The 19,066-nt window shown below is 44.5% G+C and overlaps 1 protein-coding gene across 3 annotated transcripts in view; it reads right to left on the bottom strand.

The window, feature by feature from the left end:
- LOC110485161 (zinc finger protein 385C) overlaps window positions 1-19,066 on the bottom strand; it is a 215,966-nt gene that overhangs the window by 112,543 nt on the left and 84,357 nt on the right. For all 3 annotated transcript variants that reach the window (XM_036940959.1, XM_036940957.1, XM_036940958.1), the window contains one exon: window positions 2,799-3,140. In XM_036940959.1, coding sequence (XP_036796854.1) covers window positions 2,799-3,140 — 342 coding nt within the window. The remainder of the gene's footprint in view (window positions 1-2,798; window positions 3,141-19,066) is intronic.

A 19,066-nucleotide genomic window follows, 5' to 3' on the forward strand; every position in this document is an offset into this window, starting at 1 on the left:
TTATAACAACTGACAATGCATTATTCCTGAACACGCTAAGTAAAGTTGTATCATCAAATACAGCTGAAACTGAAATTAAAGCCTTTTTAGATTCACTGTGGTTGCCCATCACCCTGTGAGAGAGAGAGAGAGAGAGAGAACGAGAGAGAGAGAGAGAGAGAGAGAGAGAGAGAGAGAGAGAGAGAGAGCAGAAAAGCCTGGACCCTCTGTCCGTTCAGTGAGGCAGAGAGGAAGGGTAACACAAGCTGACATGGAGAGGATTCTTTCGGAGGCACACACACAAACGCACGCACACACACACACACAAACAAACACACACAAACAAACACACATAAAAACACACAGGAATAGACATTTACATACTGTAAACACACATCACACACCCTTCAACATCCACACAGATTGCAATGATCCACACATGTTTGCAATGTGTGTGTGTGTGTGTGTGTGTGTGTGTGTGTGTGTGTGTGTGTGTGTGTGTGTGTGTGTGTGTGAGCTGAGGCCGTGGGCCTGTGGGAGTCAGCAGAAGGTGAGCACAGATAAGGCTGCATGATTGTGACTGTGTGTCAGAGGGAATCTGCACCGTACACCACACACACTCACACACTCCCTCCCCTTCTCTCTCTCTCTCTCACCCCATCTCTCTCCGCTGCAGGAGCTGTGCCAGGGTGCTGGGGACAAATCCTGTGTGTGTGTCTGAGTCAGACCATGCCCTAGCTGACCCAGGTTTTAGACAGTGACGGTCAGTGGCCACGTCAGGCCTCATTCTGCCCATCCTTCTTAAAGACTGACTGGCCACAAGGCACTGGGCTGGGCTGGGCTCTGCGTGCTGGCTCACTGAAGCAATGAAGCAATCAGGAAAGGGAAAGGAGGACGGTTGGGAGGACTGCAAAGAAGGACGTCCACATGAGCAGCACACCTGCAGGCAGCATGGCTGCATTACTAAGCCGACTATTCCTTGTGTGACTCCAGAGAGCGAAGAGGGAGAGAGGGAAGGTGGAGGGTGAGAGAGAGAGGGGGAGAGGAGAGAGGGAGGTTGAAGGGAGGGTGAGAGGGGAAGGGAGAGAGTGAGAGTAAGAGAGAGACGGGAGAAGAGAGGAGGAGTGGTGGTATGTTTGTATGTGTGTGTCGTGATCTCTCTGCTTCCCAGATTACTGCTGTTACACTGTGTTTACACACAGCCATCACAGATGTATGCTAACTGCCAAAGCCAGTTATCTGAACGACCTAAGCGGGTGACTATTGACTGTTTGTGTACCTTCCTGTAGTGCTGAGTCAGATGTACCATGGTTCCCCAGGCAATCTCAAGGGCGGTCTGGCCCCACTGCTGCCCCCTACAGGGTTGGAGTAGAAACACACTGCACCACCATGCCTACAGCAGCCTGCCAGCAGCCTGCCAGCAGCCAATCAGGGCCAAATAATCTGTGGCCATGGCAAGCGTTGCCGTGCTCTCCGTTGCTATGTAATTATGTGCTGTTTGTACGAGATTTCTGCACCTGAAGTGGGTCAGACTAGTTTTCATGCGGAGATGTGTGTGTGTGCATGTGTGTGTGTGTGTGTGTGTGTGTGTGTGTGTGTGTGTGAGAGAGAGAGAGAAATAGAGATAGAGTATTCAAGAGTGAGTGATGAGTGTTTGAGAGCAGATTCTCCAGGTTTGTCAGAGTGTTTTCGAGCTGCGTAGGAGGGTCACAAGTAAAGAGAGAGTGGGAGACAGAAAGGACTCACCTCTGAACATGTAGCCAGTTTCACTATATATTCAAATCTATGGGGAAAACCTGCACCTCCACTGCAGCCACTGCTGTAGCTACCCCGGAGCGAGCAGGAACCAGAACGATCTAAAATAACCAGCAATAAATTAGTCAGCCAATTAATGACTTAACTCAGCTTTGTTCTCCTCCCTCGTGTCCAGCCTCAGGCTAGGGAAGACTATATAGCACCATGCACACGTCTACACTATACACACTTCCATACACTCTTCTAAACCACACTAGTACTCCTGTACTGAGAGTCATGACACAACACAGCTATACAGGTTGAGCCAGTTTGCTACAGCAGGAAAATTGTCCTGCAGCAACAGGAAATGTGAATGATTATGTGGATTATAATTCATCAACATTTTTGTAGGCGTTGATATAAAAAAAAAAAAGGAAAGACATGTCTGAAAATTCAGCGTGGGAATTACAAACTTCAGAAACCTTTTTAAACCTGAAATACAATTCCAACAAAGTCCTCCTGCAACAGGGCGATCAGATTAAGATCCTACATCTGTAGCAGCTCTCCATGTTCACTTGTCATACTCATTATCACAGCGTCCTCTTAGAAAAGTGCTGAACGTATGATGAAACACGTACAACAGAGTACCGATGCACCTTACTAGGTTATATAATGCAGCTTGATGTGTCATTGGGGGGTAGAACTCATATTCACACGTTGTCACAAGTGTGCACGCTATCATTCCTCTCATCAGCTGGTAAGGGAGTATAGAGGTGAGCCGCCTCAGAGTGTTACAGAAGAGTAGAGTACTGTACACTCACAGAAAACGGTTTTCTATCTTGAATCAAAAACGGTTCTTTGGCTGTGCCCATAGGAGAACCCTTTGAAGAACCTTTCCACAGGGGGTTATACATAGAACCCAAAATAGTTCTACCTGGAACCACAAAGGGTTCTACCTGGAACTGAAACGAGTTGTCCTATGGGGACAGCCGCAGAACCCTTTTGCAAGCCTTTTTGTCGAACAGTTAGGGGTTAGAATAGGGTCCAGCCGCAGAGTAGCGCAGAAAGTGGGTGGGGTGTCCTACCTGTGTTGCCGTGCTGGACCTTCCCGTTGCTCATCTGTTTGAGTCTCTTCTGGTGAGACTTGCCGTTGTAGTGTATCTGGGCCTGGGCTGGGGAGTTGAGCTGGATGTTACACACGTCACACAGTGTATAACTGCGCTGTTTCCTCTCTCTCTTGGGCCTGCTGTGGTCAGAGGAGGGCAGGGCGCCCCCAACTGGACCTGGCTGCTCCCCCAGGACTACACCCTCCTCCTGGGGGTCACAGCACACCTCGCTGTCCACAGTCAACCCCATCCCCACTCCTAACCCGCTCCTGTCCTCCTCCATCTCTAACACTGAGGGTGGGCTGAACGGACGCTTCCTTCCTGGGAGAGGAGAGAGGGATGTGTTATTTATGGTGCCGTTAACCTTTCTTTTGACAGGTAACTTGACGGGGAACACATTCTCATTTAGTGCGATGACACGATGAAGAGTTGCAGGGAAGAGGAGAGTGACGAGGGGAGGGAAGAGAGAGAACAGAGATGTGGAAAGAGAGGTCGAGGAGAAAGAAAAGGGATAGAGGCGAGACAGAACAGAAAGGACGAGAGAGAGAGAAGGCATCGAGAACAGACCAGCGGGGGTAAGAGGTCAGAGGTGAAGGATCAGGGCCAGTGGATTAGAGAGGCAGTGCTCTGTGAGTCGGAGGTGCCCAGTGTCACAGTGATATAACGGTGTGTTAGAGCACGGACGTGTGCTGGGAACAATGGAGGCATCCCGATATGATTCTCCCCTGCCCTCCGTGCCCCTGTTAAAGCCAATAGCCCATAAAAGACGGGGACACAAAAATAACCCTGATTCAGACGGTTCAGGGTAGGTGCGTGAGGGATCTGATCCTGGGCCTGCCTGAAGTAAAGCCCTGGCTGTCAGTACCCACACACACTCACAGAGACATACACAGACTGTTCAAAACATTAAGGACTCCTGCTCTTTCCCCATGACACAGACTGACCAGGTGAATCCAGGTGGAAGCTATGATCCCTTATTGACGTCACCTGTTAGATCCACTTCAATCAGTGTAGATGAATGGGAGGAGACAAGTTAAATAAGGATTTCTAAGCCTTGAGACAATTGAGACATGGCTTGTGTGTGCCATTCAGATGGTGAATGAGGAATTAAAAAATATTTAAGTGCCGCTGAACGGGGTATTGTAGTAGGTGACAGGCGCACCGGTTTGAGCGTGTCAAGGACTGCAACGCTGCTGGGTTTTTCACACTCAACAGTTTCCCGTGTGTATCGAGAACGGCGCAACGCCTAACGGACATCCAGCCAACCTCACACAACTGTAGGAAGCATTGGAGTCAACATGGCATCCATGGTATGGCCAGCATCCCTGTTGAACCCTTTCAACACCTTGTAGAGTCCATGCCCAGACAAATTCATTCTGCTCTGAGGTGGTGTTCTTGATGTTTTGTCCACTCAGTGTACATCACCACACACAGACACTGTACACATGGACAAACAACACACCCAGGTGCGAAAACACATGAGCACGCACATGAAACACATGAAAACACACTCGCACATATATACAATGACATACTGTACACACAGACACACTCACATGAACACTCATTACCTATGGACGACCCAATCCCCTACTAATCATAGATTGTATAACAACATAGGAGGCCGTGCAGATCAGTATGGCACCACTGGGGGGAGACAGAGTGCTACTCTCTGATTCTCTGAGGAGCGTGCTGTGCTATCTATCAATCAAGCTGATTCACTCAGAGTGACTACACGCCTGCTTGCTGTGTTAGCTGATTGATTTGCAAAAAGTAATTCACGTAAGGGAATTTCATATTTTTTTCAATAAATGTTTTACCTTTTAACCTAAATCCAATGGCAGGGTAGAAATGTTGGTTGGTTACACATGGAATTCACTTTACTTGACAACTCAACCAAATGTAAATCAAAACTAGACGTTGACCTGACTGTGCTCAGTGGGACACATTTTGCATAGTTTTTCTGTAATCCGTTCCCTGTTAAAAATTGCAGGTGTAAACTTAGCACAGGTAGTAAGTATTGGTACACCTGGCCCTGTATGAGTTAAGTCTGGGGTATTTGTAAGACCAGTGCACACCATAGTTACACAAATAGAACACAAACTCTCTTGTGAAGTGTGTGCGAACCCTTCTGGCTTTAGGTTTTTATGATGTAATTCTTCACTAACATAAAAAGTACATTCCCAGACAGATGAGTGCTATGTGATTTAAAAAGGCTGCCTGAACACATCTCAACACTTACTGTACACGTGTGGGGGGGTTCTCTCCATCAGACTAGATCCACACAGAGAGAGACACAGAGAGCGAAAAGATCTGTGTTTGTTGATTCCCTCCCCTCCTACTCTCTCCTGCCATAAATACATGAAAAGGCAGCTCTATAGAATCCCTGTGATGGATTGAGACGTCAACATGTGAAAAGCCCCCTGAAAGCCTTTTGCCTACGATTTATTTACGTACTGGATACACACAAACCACACACACACACACACCCAAACCTTGGAGACACACGCAGTTAAAACTCTAAACCCCCCCCCCCCCCCCCCCCCCCCGCTCTCACACACACGTACATACACACACACACACTGGTACACACACACACACACACACACACACACACTGGCACACACACACACTGGTACACACACACACACACACACGTTAGAGGAGGTATGAAAGCTGCTATTCACATTGCCATTCTGGGAGCACTCAAAGGCTCCATCAGATGTGTTTTCTCAAAACGCTTTGAGCACTGCCCATTCCAGGCAGCCAATAAAGAAATCTCTGTGGTCCTTATACCACACGACCCAACCACCCCCTGCCAACGACCAAGCATCCCTCACTCCAGCTCATTGAAAAAAAGGACTTCAAAAAGCTATACATTATTCATTCATAAGCACATGGTACAGTAGTCTTTCCCACACCATCTATTCCTGCTAACATGACCATGTAGCAAGAATAGGAGCATATAGACAAGTGCCTGAACACTGAACACCTCCAACAGCTGAATGTTAGAGGGCAGCTCTAACCCAATCTGTGGCCCCTGAAAATAACCTACTGGGTGGTGGCCCTCAAGGACCAAAGGTATATGTTTCAGTGTGAGGTATTAGGCGGGAGAGGCCTGAGGATGTTCTTACTGCAGCCCTATGCAGCGTGAGGCTGTAGCGCCTGCTGTGTAGAGAGGGGTGAATGCTGGCTGAGAGGGGCAGAGGGTGGCAGGGGGAACCCAGGGGGAGAACGGGCAGTGCCAGCCTTGACATGTACCCTGCTTCCGCTTTGTGGCTGCCCCCCCCCCCCCCCCCGGTACTGGGGGATCATCAATCACGGAGCTGATCTCTCGCTGAATGACCCGGGCTCACCCGGCATAGCGGCTCAGAAATTAAACCTCTACTTACGAGCCTGTCCCTGCTGTCCAGTGAGCCTGAAATACTGCCACCCTGGAGAAGGAGGAGAGAGGAGCAGCCCTCCCCACATCCAGCCCAAGGCTCCCCTCTCTGGGCATGGAGTGGGGGCAAAGGCCCTTCCTGCCTGGTGCAATCAAAACCCGGCACCCAAGTAGACCCACACAAACACAGGAGGCATGTCAGCGCCTCTTAAATTACCCCGAGGAGAGCAGAGAGCACGGAGAACATGGTGAACACACACTCCCTACTACAGAACACACGCTCTCACAAATAGAAACGGTTGACCTCCACTTTGCATCTGCATGACTAAGTAGTAAGTAGTATACAATTCAGCAAACATCACAAACAAACACATCCATTCAGACACCGCCACAAACAACCAGCCAGACACACCCCCCAAAAACACTTAGGGTGACCTCAACTGCAAATAAAAACAACAATTCCTGCCTGCAGAGACACACACATGCACCCCCACCACCCTCAAACACGCACCCCCACCACCCTCACACACGCATCCCCACCCCCTCACACACACACCCCCACCCCCCTCACACACGCGCCCCCACCCCCACCCCCCTCACACACACACACACACACACCCCCAACCCCCTCACACACGCTTGCATGCAAGAGTCATATCAGCATGAGAAACATGAGATTGTCTCCACATAAGCACCCTGCCACCCCACCTGCCTGTCTCCCATCCTCTACCAGCCATGTCAATAGTTGACATTTAGCATTCACTGCTGCTTGTGTTAGACTAGAGCCAGATAATAACCAGGAGGTTATTTTTAGGAGGAGATTTAAATCAAGCTGAGTAGGTGACACTGCAGTGGGAAGCAGACTCTTAAAGTGGCAATCAGCAGTTGCTACTTTCATTTTCGCGGACTTATAAATGAATCACATGTACCCATTGATTCTTAAAGAACATAACTCATTCATGCGTCACGAGCTTAGTTAAACTGTCGTTACTCCACCATGACCCAAAATATGAGCTTGTTTCACTCCAAGGTTTGTAAGCAAAGTAAATGTAAACAAACACTATATAGCCTCAAAACATCATGTTGATATCATGGATGGTCTGTCCTTTCATACAGAGCTCTGTCTATGAGAGTGGTAACATTTCTCCAGCCCCATCCCTCAACTTTTTACTGAAACAGGGAGGCACATTCTTTGTCGTTGTTTCAACTACTGATTGCTGCTTTAAGGCCATCACCGTCACACGACCGTCCACATGATCACCTACATTAGCATCTTCAACATCTCTGTGAAACAGTTCACTGTATGCATGCAATGAGACAGAGACAGACAGAGAGAGAGGGAAAGGGACACAGAGAGAGAGAGAGAGAGAGAGAGAGAGAGAGAAAGAAAAAGAAAGAAAGAAAGAAAGAAAGAAAGAACGAGAGAGAGAGAGAGAAAAGCACAGAGAGAGAGAGAGAGAAAGACAGAGAGAAAAAGACAGAGAGAGAGAAAGAACGAACGAGAGAGAGAAAGGCACAGAGAGAGAAAAAGACAGAGAGACAGAGGACGAGAAGGAGAGAGAGACTGATAGACTAAAAAGGCAGTGGTATCATTAGGCGTGTTAATCTAGAGGTGAAAGAAACACAGCTATTTAGGCGAGGTGCTGGCTAGCGGAGTGGAACACTTAAAAAATAAAGGAGAGTCACACACTAGGAGCTCAGATGCAAAAATATTTCTGTCCAACGTTTCGACAGAAAAGCTGTCTACATCAGGGTATAATGACAAACACTGCGAGGCGACTCATTTATAGAGTGTGAAAAGGGCACACAGATGCCTGTAATCATTTCCGGAATTAACCAATGATATCAGCCAAATTGCATCTGTGATCGTACGCTATCCATTTATGTTTTCTGTATGCTATTTTAATATGAGAATTGGTTATTGGTTAATTGGTTAATTATCATATTAAAATAGCATACAAAAAACATAAAGGGATAGTGTACGATCACAGATACAATTTGGCAGCGTAAACCTACAAACATTTACATTGGAAAAATCACAATGATCACAAGAATGGCTTCAGATCAATGTCTACGTTGAGACCGAAGGGAGCGAGGGTCTTTAAATTAAAGATCCAGGCAGCCTCTCGTTTTTAACAAAGAAAATTGTCGAGGTCACCCCCTCTCCTAGGGAGGCAGATGTTCGATGCCAATATAACGTAGAGACGAAATCGAGTGGTTTTCTTCCAGAAAGTGGGCCGCAACTGGGTACGTCGAGTTTTTGCACCTAATGGTGCCACGATGCTCTGAGACACGCACTTTTAATACGCACTTTGTTTTACCCACATCATTTTTTACCACAAGGACAAGTTAAAAGATAAATAACTGCCTTAGTGGAGCACGTGATGACACCTTTGATTGGGATCTGTGTCACGGTTTTCTGTATGTGAAAGAGAGTCAGACCAAAATGCGGCGTGGCTATTGAGATTCATGTTTTAATGAAAAACACACTAAACACAAACACTACCAAAACAATAAACTTAACGAAAACCGAAACAGCCTATACTTGTGTAAACTAACACAGACCAAGGACATCAGGACACTAAGGACAATCACCCACAAAACCCAACACTAAACAGGCTACCTAAATATGGTTCCCAATCAGAGACAATGACGAACACCTGCCTCTGATTGAGAACCATATCAGGCCAAACATAGAACTAGACAAACTAGACATGTAACATAGAATGCCCACCCAGCTCACACCCTGACCAACCAAAACATAGAAACATACAAAGCAAACTATGGTCAGGGTGTGACAATCTGTTTCCCTGTTTGGGGGTGTTTAGCCGTGTTGTCATTCCAGCTCGTCTGTAACAGGCCTGAGGTGTGTGATGTCTGCAGTCTCGGTGCTCTTTCGGTGTAACACTGGAAAGCCAAGCATACGCTCCTCTAATGAGCATAGTCATAATTATCACATGTAACTCTGTTCGGTCCTTGTTGAAAGAGAAAGACTCATGTTAATGCCAGAGGACATTCGGGAAGTGGGACAGAGAGAGACTGTTTGTGTTTGTTGCCTGGCGACCCAAAGCCAATATAAAAGCAGTCCCACATGAATTGATGCTCTGTTTCTGATCTCTGTTTACAGATGTCATTTGGCTCAGTGAAAGTCGGGCCGCTCACATTTGCTCAGCCAGTGTGTGTGTGTGTGTGTGTGTATGTGTGTGTGTGTGCGTGTGTGTGTGCACGCTTCTGTGTGTGAAAACTTCCACTCTAATCTGGAAAACAATCTATCTCATTACCCACTTCCACATCATTCACCAATCACAGCCCACTACTTGGATCAACTGAGACACCATGATGATCACCAGCCTGTTAGGGAGAATATCTTGTTACCACCAGACAGGCTGAGGCTCTGTCCCCACTCTCCCCCAGGATCAGTCTCTCTGGCTGGGCCACAGAGCAGGGCACTGTCCCCTAGGTCTGTTGCTGGTGGTGCCTGCTCCTCAGTCAAACTCACACACATTTTCATTAGGATTTCTAACCACGCACTCAGCCAGCCAAGCAGTTACCTTTCTTTCCTCCTCCTCCTCTCTCTCTCTGTCTATTCCTCCCTCGCTCTCTACCTCTCTCAGACTGATAGAAGTCTCCGGCACCGGTATACAAGCCCTCAGGAGAGCTGTGGCTTTTGTGTGCCTTTGTATTTGAGTACGTTTTAAACTGTATGTGAGTGTGTGTGTCAGAGGAGGCTGGTGGGGGGAGCTATAGGAGGATGGGCTCGTTGTAAAAGGCTGGAATGGAATTGATGGAATGGTATCATACTCGTCGCCAAACCCACTGGCTACAGGTCATCTACAAGTCTCTGCTAGGTAAAGACCCGCCTTATCTCAGCTCACTGGTCACCATAGCAGCACCCACTCGTAGCACACACTCCAGGAAGGAATATCTCACTGGTCACCCCCAAAGCCAATTCCTCCTTTGGTCGCCTCCACTGAAGCTGGAGACCCATATCTCCCTCACTAGCTTTAAGCACCAGCTGTCAGAGCAGCTCACAGATCACTGCACATAGCCCATCTGTAACCAGCCCATCTATCTACCTCATCCCCATACTGTATTTATTTATTTATCTTGCTCCTTTGCACCCCAGTATCTCTACTTGCACATTCATCTTCTGCACATCTACCATTCCAGTGTTTAATTGCTATGTTGGAATTACTTCGCCACCATGGCCTATTTATTGTCTTAACTCCCTTATCTTACCTCATTTGCACTCACTGTATATAGACTTTTTTTTTTTCGTAATGTATTATTGACTGTATGTTTTGTTTATTCCATGTGTAACTCTGTGTTGTTGTATGTGTCGAATTGCTATGCTTTATCTTGGCCAGGTCGCAGTTGCAAATGAGAACTTGTTCTCAACTAGCCTACCTGGCTAAATAAAGGTGAAATAAAATAAAATGTAAAAAAAATCAAACACATCGAACATGTGGAAACGACATGTTTAACTCCGTTCCAGCCATAACAATGAGCCTGTCCTCCAATGGAGGCTCCTCAGAGGAGGAAGGGGAGGACCATTTCATAAAAATAGTGAAACATTTAAAAAAGTAAACCTTTTTAGATAAAACTATACTAAATATATTCACGTCACCAAATAATTGATTAAAACGCACTGTTTTACAATTAAGGTCTACAGTACCTTCAACAGCACTCTGTAGGGTAGCACCATGGTGTAGCCTGAGAAAAGCTAGTTTCCATCCTCCTCTGGGTACATTGACATCAATACAAAAAACCTAGGAGGCTCATGGTTCTTACCCCCTTCAATAGACTTACACAGTAATTATGACAACTTCCAGAGGACGTCCTCCAATCTATCAGAGCTCTCGCAGCATGAACTAACATGTTGTCCACTCAATCAAAGTAGTGAAAGCATAAGCTACAGCTAACTAGCACTGCAGTGGATCAAATATGGTAGGTAGACTCAAAGAGAAAGACGATAGTTGAACAGTTGAACAAATGAACAAATTCATTTCTTCCAAAATTAAGGAGAAGCAAGAGAGATAGAGGGAGAGAGAGAGAGAGAGAGAGAGGGAGAGAGATAGAGGGAGAGAGAGAGAGAGAGAGAGAGAGAGAGGGAGAGAGAGAGAGACAGAGAGAGACAGAGAGAGAGAGACCTCAATGTATGACCATATTAGAGAGACATATTTCCCTCAGATTACACAGATCCACAAAGAATTAGAAAACAAATCCAATTTTGAAAAACTCCCATATCTACTGGGTGAAATTCCACAGTGTGCCATCACAGCAGCAAGATTTGTGACCTGTTGCCACGAGAAAAGGGCAACCAGTGAAGAACACACACCATTGTAAATACAACCCATATTTATGCTTATTTATTTTATCTTGTGTCCTTTAACCATTTGTACATTGTTAAAACACTGTATACATATATAATATGACATTTGTAATGTCTTTACTGTTTTGAAACCTCTGTATGTGTAATGTTTACAGTTAATTTTTGTTGTTTTTCACTTTATATATTCACTTTGTATGTTGTCTACCTCACCTCATGTTAACACATGTTTCCCATGCCAATAAAGCCCTTGAATTGAATTGAAAAATTGAGAGAGACAGAGGGAAACAGAGAGAGAGAGAGACAGAGAGAGACAGAGAGAGAGAGAGAGAGAAAGAGAGACAGAGAGAGAGAGAGACAGAGACAGAGAGCGAGAGAGAGAGAGACAGAGAGAGACAGAGAGAGACAGAGAGAGAGAAAGAGGGAGAGAGAGAGAGAGAGAGAGAGAGACAGAGAGAGACAGAGAGAGACAGAGAGAGAGAGAGACAGAGAGAGAGAAAGAGGGAGAGAGAGAGAGAGAGAGAGAGAGAGAGAGAGAGAGAGACAGAGACAGAGAGAGACAGAGAGAGACAGAGAGAGAGAAAGAGGGAGAGAGAGAGAGAGAGAGAGAGAGAGAGAGAGAGAGAGAGAGAGACAGAGAGAGAGAGAGAGAGACAGAGAGAGAGAGAGACAAAAAAGACTTAAACCAGAACCAATTAGAAATTAAAGAAAAATTGAACATCCTGGAATCAGTCATTAAAAACAACCAAAATCCATTAGATTACCCAATAACCCAACAAGAACTAAATGAAAAGCTAAAATCTATTAAATCAAAAAAGGCTTGTGGTGTAGACAACATCAGAAATGAAATGCTGAAAAACAGCACACCTGAGTTGCAAAATGCTGTGCTTAAATTGTTCAACATGGTTTTAACTTCTGGCTGCTTCCCTGATGTCTGGAACCAGGGGCTCATCTCCCCTATCCACAAAAGTGGAGACAAATCAGACCCCAATAATTACAGGGGAATTTGCGTCAACAGTAACTTGGGAAAGATTTTCTGTAGCATTTTGAATTCAAGAATTCAAACCTTTCTTCAAGAAAAAAATGTAATAAGTAAATGTCAAATTGGCTTTCTCCCTAACCATCGCACTACTGACCATATATACACCTTACACACACTAATTAATAAACACGTCCACCAAAAAAAAGAGGGCAAAATCTTTGCTTGCTTTATTGACTTTAAAAAAGCATTTGATTCGATTTGGCACGAAGGGCTATTCTACAAAATTCTACAAAGTGGGCTTGGTGGTAAGGTGTATGACTTAATAAAATGTATGTACACAGAAAACAAGTGTGCAATAAAAATCAAAAACCAAAGAACAGAATTTTTTTCACAATGTCGAGGTGTGAGACAAGGCTGCAATTTGAGTCCAAATCTTTTCAACATTTATATCAATGAATTAGCAGACATGTTGGACCAATCTCCAGCCCCAGGACTCACACTATTTGACACAGAGGTGAAATACCTGCTATATGCTGATGACTTGGTACTTCTATCACCAACCAAAGAAGGTCTTCAACAAAACATTAATATTCTGGAGCAATATTGCCATAATTGGGCCCTGGCAGTAAATTTCCAAAAAACTAAAATCATGATTTTCCAAAAAAAACCCAGATGTCAGAAACACAAATGTAAATTCACCCTGAACAACACCTTAATTGAACACACAAAAAATTACACCTACCTTGGTCTGACCATATCTGCATCGGGAAACTTTAATATGGCAGTGAAGGCACTCAAAGAAAAAGCCCGCAGAGCAATGTATGCAATAAAAATGAAATTATTCAAAATCAACATCCCAATTAGAATTTGGACTAAAATATTTGACAGTGTAATCCTACCAATAGCACTTTATGGAAGTGAGGTTTGGGGGCCACTCAATAAACTGGATTTTAAAATGTGGGACAAACATCCAATTGAAACCCTACATGCAGAATTCTGTCGGAAAATTCTACAAGTCCAGAGAAATACACCAACTAATGCATGTAGGGCAGAATTGGGCCGTTTTCCAGTAATAATGAAAATACAGAAAAGATCATTAAAATTTTGGCTACATCTAAATTCAAGTCCAAATTCGAGTCTGCAATTTAAAGCACTTCAAGACCAAGAGCTGAGCCCAGAAACGAGCCCTCTCAGTCAGCTGGTGTTGGACCTCACCAACCAAGCTGACACCAGCACTGCTTCAAAAGAAAGAATTCCAATAAACAAAATCATGAACCAATCAAAGGAATCATACTTACAATACTGGAAAAACGAAACAAAATCCCAAAGCCGACTAAATTGCTATCTGACCCTAAACAGAGAATATGAATTGGCTGATTATCTCTACTCTGTCAGAGATACGAAGCAGAGACAGATCCTTACCAAGTACAGGCTGAGTGACCACCGATTGGCAATAGAAACCGGCAGACATAAAAAGACATGGCTACCCAAAGAGGAGCGTGTATGTGGTCACTGCATGACAGGGGAGGTAGAGACAGAGATGCACTTTCTCCTTTACTGTGATAAATATTCCTCACAAAGAGACTCATTATTCACAGAAATGACTACATATATTCCAAATTTTTACAAATTGAACCCAGAGGAAAAACTAAGAATACTCATGGGCGAAGGAGCAATGGCTCCTCTTGCAGCCAAATATGTATTTTCCTGCCATAGCCTGAGGGACACTGAATAATAACATCTGCATAGTAAACAGTAACTTACTTATTATTACTATTATTGTTATTACTATAATTATTAATGTTTACTGTAGACTGTTACCATTTTATTGTTATTATTTTTGTATTTAATTTTGTATTATTATTTACTACCATTTTATATTATTATTTGCTATCATTTATAATTTTGTTACAATGTATATGGTATACATTGTTGCTTTGGCAATATTGACACAATGTTTTTCATGCCAATAAAGCAGCTTGAATTTGAATTTGACAGAGAGAGACAGAGAGAGAGAGAGACAGAGAGAGACAGAGAGAGACAGAGAGAGAGAGAGACAGAGAGAGAGAAAGAGGGAGAGAGAGAGAGAGAGAGAGAGAGAGAGAGTGAGAGAGACAGAGAGAGAGAGAGAGAGAGAGAGAGAGGGAGAGAGAGAGAGAGAGAGAGAGAGAGAGAGTGAGAGAGACAGAGAGAGAGAGAGAGAGAGATTATTTATTATTATTATTGGTTATTGTTGTTACTGTTGTCCCGTTGACACTTTTGATTCTTATTTTTTATTTTTTTGTATTGTAAATATCCAAAATAAGCTTTGGCAATATGTACATTGTTACATCATGCCAATAAAGCAAATTGAATTGAGAGAGAGAGAGAGAGAGAGAGAGAGAGAGAGAGAGAGAGAGAGAGAGAGACAGAGAGAGACAGAGAGAGACAGAGAGAGAGAGAGACAGAGAGAGAGAAAGAGGGAGAGAGAGAGAGAGAGAGAGAGAGAGAGAGAGAGAGAGAGACAGAGAGAGACAGAGAGAGAGACAGAGAGAGAGAGAGACAGAGAGAGAGAAAGAGGGAGAGAGAGAGAGAGAGAGAGAGTGAGAGAGACAGAGAGAGAGAGAGAGAGAGAGATTATTTATTATTATTATTGGTTATTGTTGTTACTGTTGTCCCGTTGACACTTTTGATTCTTATTTTTTATTTTTTTGTATTGTAAATATCCAAAATAAGCTTTGGCAATATGTACATTGTTACATCATGCCAATAAAGCAAATTGAATTGAGAGAGAGAGAGAGAGAGAGAGAGAGAGAGAGAGAGAGAGACATAGAGAGAGAGAAAGAAAGAAAGAGAGAAAGAGAGAGAGAGAGAGGAGAGACACATCGCTCTTAGATCTGAATCCCTATGAATGATCACGTCTAGTTTAAGGGCTTGACTCATCCCTTAGGAGGTAGGTGTGTGTGTGTGTTGGGCAGCAAAGAATCGAATGCAGTTAGCTAGTTTAGCCTACTGAAACTGTATCACCGCTGTATCACCGTCTGGTACGGCAACTGCACCACCCTCAACCGCAAGGCTCTCCAGAGGGAAGTGCGGTCTGCACAACGCTTCACCCGGGGCAAACTACCTGCCCTCCAGGACACCTACAACACCTGATGTCACAGGAAGGTCAAAAAGATCATCAAGGACAACAACCACCCGAGCCACTGCCTGTTCACCCCGCTACCATCCAGAAGACGAGGTCAGTACAGGTGCATCCAAGCTGGGACCGAGAGGCTGAAAAACAGATTCTATCTCAAGGCCATCAGACTGTTAAACAGCCATCCCTAACATAGAGAGGCTGCTGCCAACATACAGACTCAAATCTCTGGCCACATAATAAATGGACTTAATAAAGGTGTCACTAGTCACTTTAAATAACGACACTTTAATAAGGTCTACATATCCTACACTACTCATCTCATATGTACAGGTATATACTGTACTCTATACCATCTAGTGCATCTTGCCTATGCCCGACGGCCATCGCTCATCCATATATTTATATGTACATATTTTTATTCATTCCTTAACATTTGTGTGTATAAGGTAGTTGTTGTGAATTTGTTAGATTACTTGTTAGATATTAATGCACTGTCGGAACTAGAAGCACAAGCATTTCACTACGCTTGCATTAACATCTGCTAACCATGTGTATGTGACCAATAAAATTTGATTTGATTTGAAACACCCGGCTCTCGGATAGCTTTGGCTATCCAACACTGGAACTCTTCCAAGTCAAGGTAAGCTTTTGGTTATATTCAGTTATTGCCACCGGGCCATCCGGTGGAACTGCTAAACTGCTTTCTGCTGACTGTACACTGTACTGAGTGATTGTAGCAGGTTTACTAAAGTGTTAGTTGTAGTAGCTATGTTGACTATGACGTGACAACGATGTAGGCTGTGTGCAGTTAGTGGTAGTGATATGAAGGTTTGGCTTGGAAAGGTTTTTTCGCATGGTCACAGACAGCTGATGTGTTGTGCACTGAAGTCCACAAGCAAAGGGGAGAGCATAGATAGTTTTGATAAGGAATTATATATACAATGAGCTGTTTGTATGTGGCTGCTATGAAAGTGAACTGTGTTTACGTGTGATCAGGGGTGTAATTCATTGCCCTGATTCTGTTGAAAAATGTTTCTTAAACAGAAGCAAATGGTACGAAATAGGGATAAACATCTGAATTTATCCAATAGAAACTCTCGTTTGCAACTGTTGGACTAATGATTACACTCTAAATCAGCTAGATACAGGCAAGAGTGTGCAAGGCGGTATTGAATGTGCCACAGTCTGTCACTTTGATTACTCAACATTCTCTCTACCTGTGCACCTACATTGTAAACTTTAATTCATAGGCTACACTCTTAGAAAAAAGGTGATATCTAGAACCCTTTTTGGTTCAAGGTATAACCATTTTGGGTTCCATGTAGAACCCTTTCCACAGACGGTTCTACATTGAACCCAAAATAGTTTTACCTGGAACCAAAAAGGGTTCTACCTAGAACCAAGAAGGGTTCTCCTATGTGGACAGCCAACAAACCCTTTTGGAACCCTTTTTTTCTAAGAGTGTAAGTTGTAGCAACCTCATGATGGGTATAGGTCAAATTAAAGTATCAGGTAGTAGCCTAAACCTATCGCTGTTACATTGAACTGGGTTAATGGAATATGAATGACAGTCATCCAATATGCTGTAATAGAATAAAGGCCATGTCCATAAATAAAAAAAATAATCATCCTCCCTCATCTTCAACGTCACCGACAGCCACAGCAGTCCTCCTATAGGTCCTCCTACCAGCCTACTCTGGTGTGTTTGTATAAGTGTGCCTGTGCGCATGCGTGTATGTATGAGAGAGAGAGAGAGGAGAGAGAGAGAGAGAGAGAGAGAGAGAGAGAGAGAGAAAGAGAGAGAGAGAGAGAGAGAGAGAGACGGGGCCGGGCCCGCTCACCAGCCACCTTTCTGAGCTAAACTGACTGAGACGCTCCTCCAACAACAACACATAAAACCTCACATAATTCTACCCAAAAACAAAAACGATTTCTCTCAACCAGTGGCATATGGGCTTTTTAGGTGAGCGCTGATGCCGCCCTGTGATAAGCAGTGCCCACTTTGCCAAAGGCAGGGATTCATAATATTAATCCTGTCCATTCCCAGCATGCCTCTCCAGGTTGCTGTTGGAGAGATGCATTGCTGCGGCGCAGCACCAACGTCAAAAAATGATCTAACATAAATCATGTAACAGATATTGCCTGTGGTAGAAAGAGCATACAGTATGGCCTGGCTGGAGATCAAACGTACGACAATGTAATAATGAGGCACTTTTACCACCATGCCAGTTTCTCAAATAGCCTAACCTAAATGGAGCCAAATCAAATTTAAAAAATGGGCTGACACGTTAACAAACAACATATCCTAAAAACAGGACAAAGTAAAATGGACAATCAGGCTACTCACGACTGCTGATCATTGCGAAAAATAAAATACTTCTGCATTTCAAGCTGTGTGAGCACATTGCAAATCGGCTCAGGATAACTCCTGACAAAGCTGAGTAGCTGATATTCAGAGCTTAAATAGCCAAATTGATTAGTCACAGGAAGAGGGACTAATAAAGCCAATGCAACGGCCTATTTTACAAACGGTGGGCCGACCACATGGATGGGCATTCATAAAATTCCATTGTGGGTCGACATGGTAGGCTACACCCCAGTAAGCACGAACCGGCCTTGATTTCCATGTCCACAGACTTTCGTTTTTGGTCCAGTCCGGACCAAATTTGAACCAATCATAAACGTCTATGTTTGGTTCAGATGGTGTCCGGTCTGGACCAGCCTTGATTTGGCCCAAACATAGGCGTCTTTACAAGACGTCTTTTCAACTTTCATTCAGAACCGAAACTGAACCTGATTTCAACGTCCGGAAAATATGTATTTTAAGTGTCTTTTCGACGCCGTTTTGTCTCACCTAGGGCGGCAGAACGGCCAGGACCGGCCCTGGAGAGAGAGATCATGTGTAATAAACAGTGTATGACAGCATATGTGTACACAGGCTACATGTTCTGTATACATGATGTGTATATCAATGTATTAGCATAGTGTAGGAGAGAAGAGAGACACATTGACCTAGTTGAGGCAGCTGAGACTAACGCACCCAACAACAACCTCAACACCCACACAGCACTCAGCAGACACGAGGTAGGAGGAGCTAATGCACACTTCATGGAGAATCATCTAAAGATTCTCTGTCTGTTTGTGTCTACAAGTGAACAGTAAGAATCTGTGTATATTGTGCACAAGTATACAGACGTTCTTCCAGGCTCATGTTGTTGTTATCCTTCCTGCTATATTCTGTGGCTGATATGTGGTTGACTGTTTTGAGCCAGCCAGACCAAAAGCTTTGCCAAACCCGGCCTGTCTTCTGGAAGGCTTGTCCTCTCCTCTCCCTGCGGGCCAAGGCCCTGGTCAAGCTAAAGTTAGCCCTGCAGTTGAGACAGAATTCCCCACATTCCCTCCCCACCACAGGCTCACCCAGCTGGGGGCCAAG

The sequence above is a fragment of the Oncorhynchus mykiss genome, chromosome 13 (assembly GCF_013265735.2).
Source record: "Oncorhynchus mykiss isolate Arlee chromosome 13, USDA_OmykA_1.1, whole genome shotgun sequence".
NCBI classification, from domain to species: domain Eukaryota; kingdom Metazoa; phylum Chordata; class Actinopteri; order Salmoniformes; family Salmonidae; genus Oncorhynchus; species Oncorhynchus mykiss.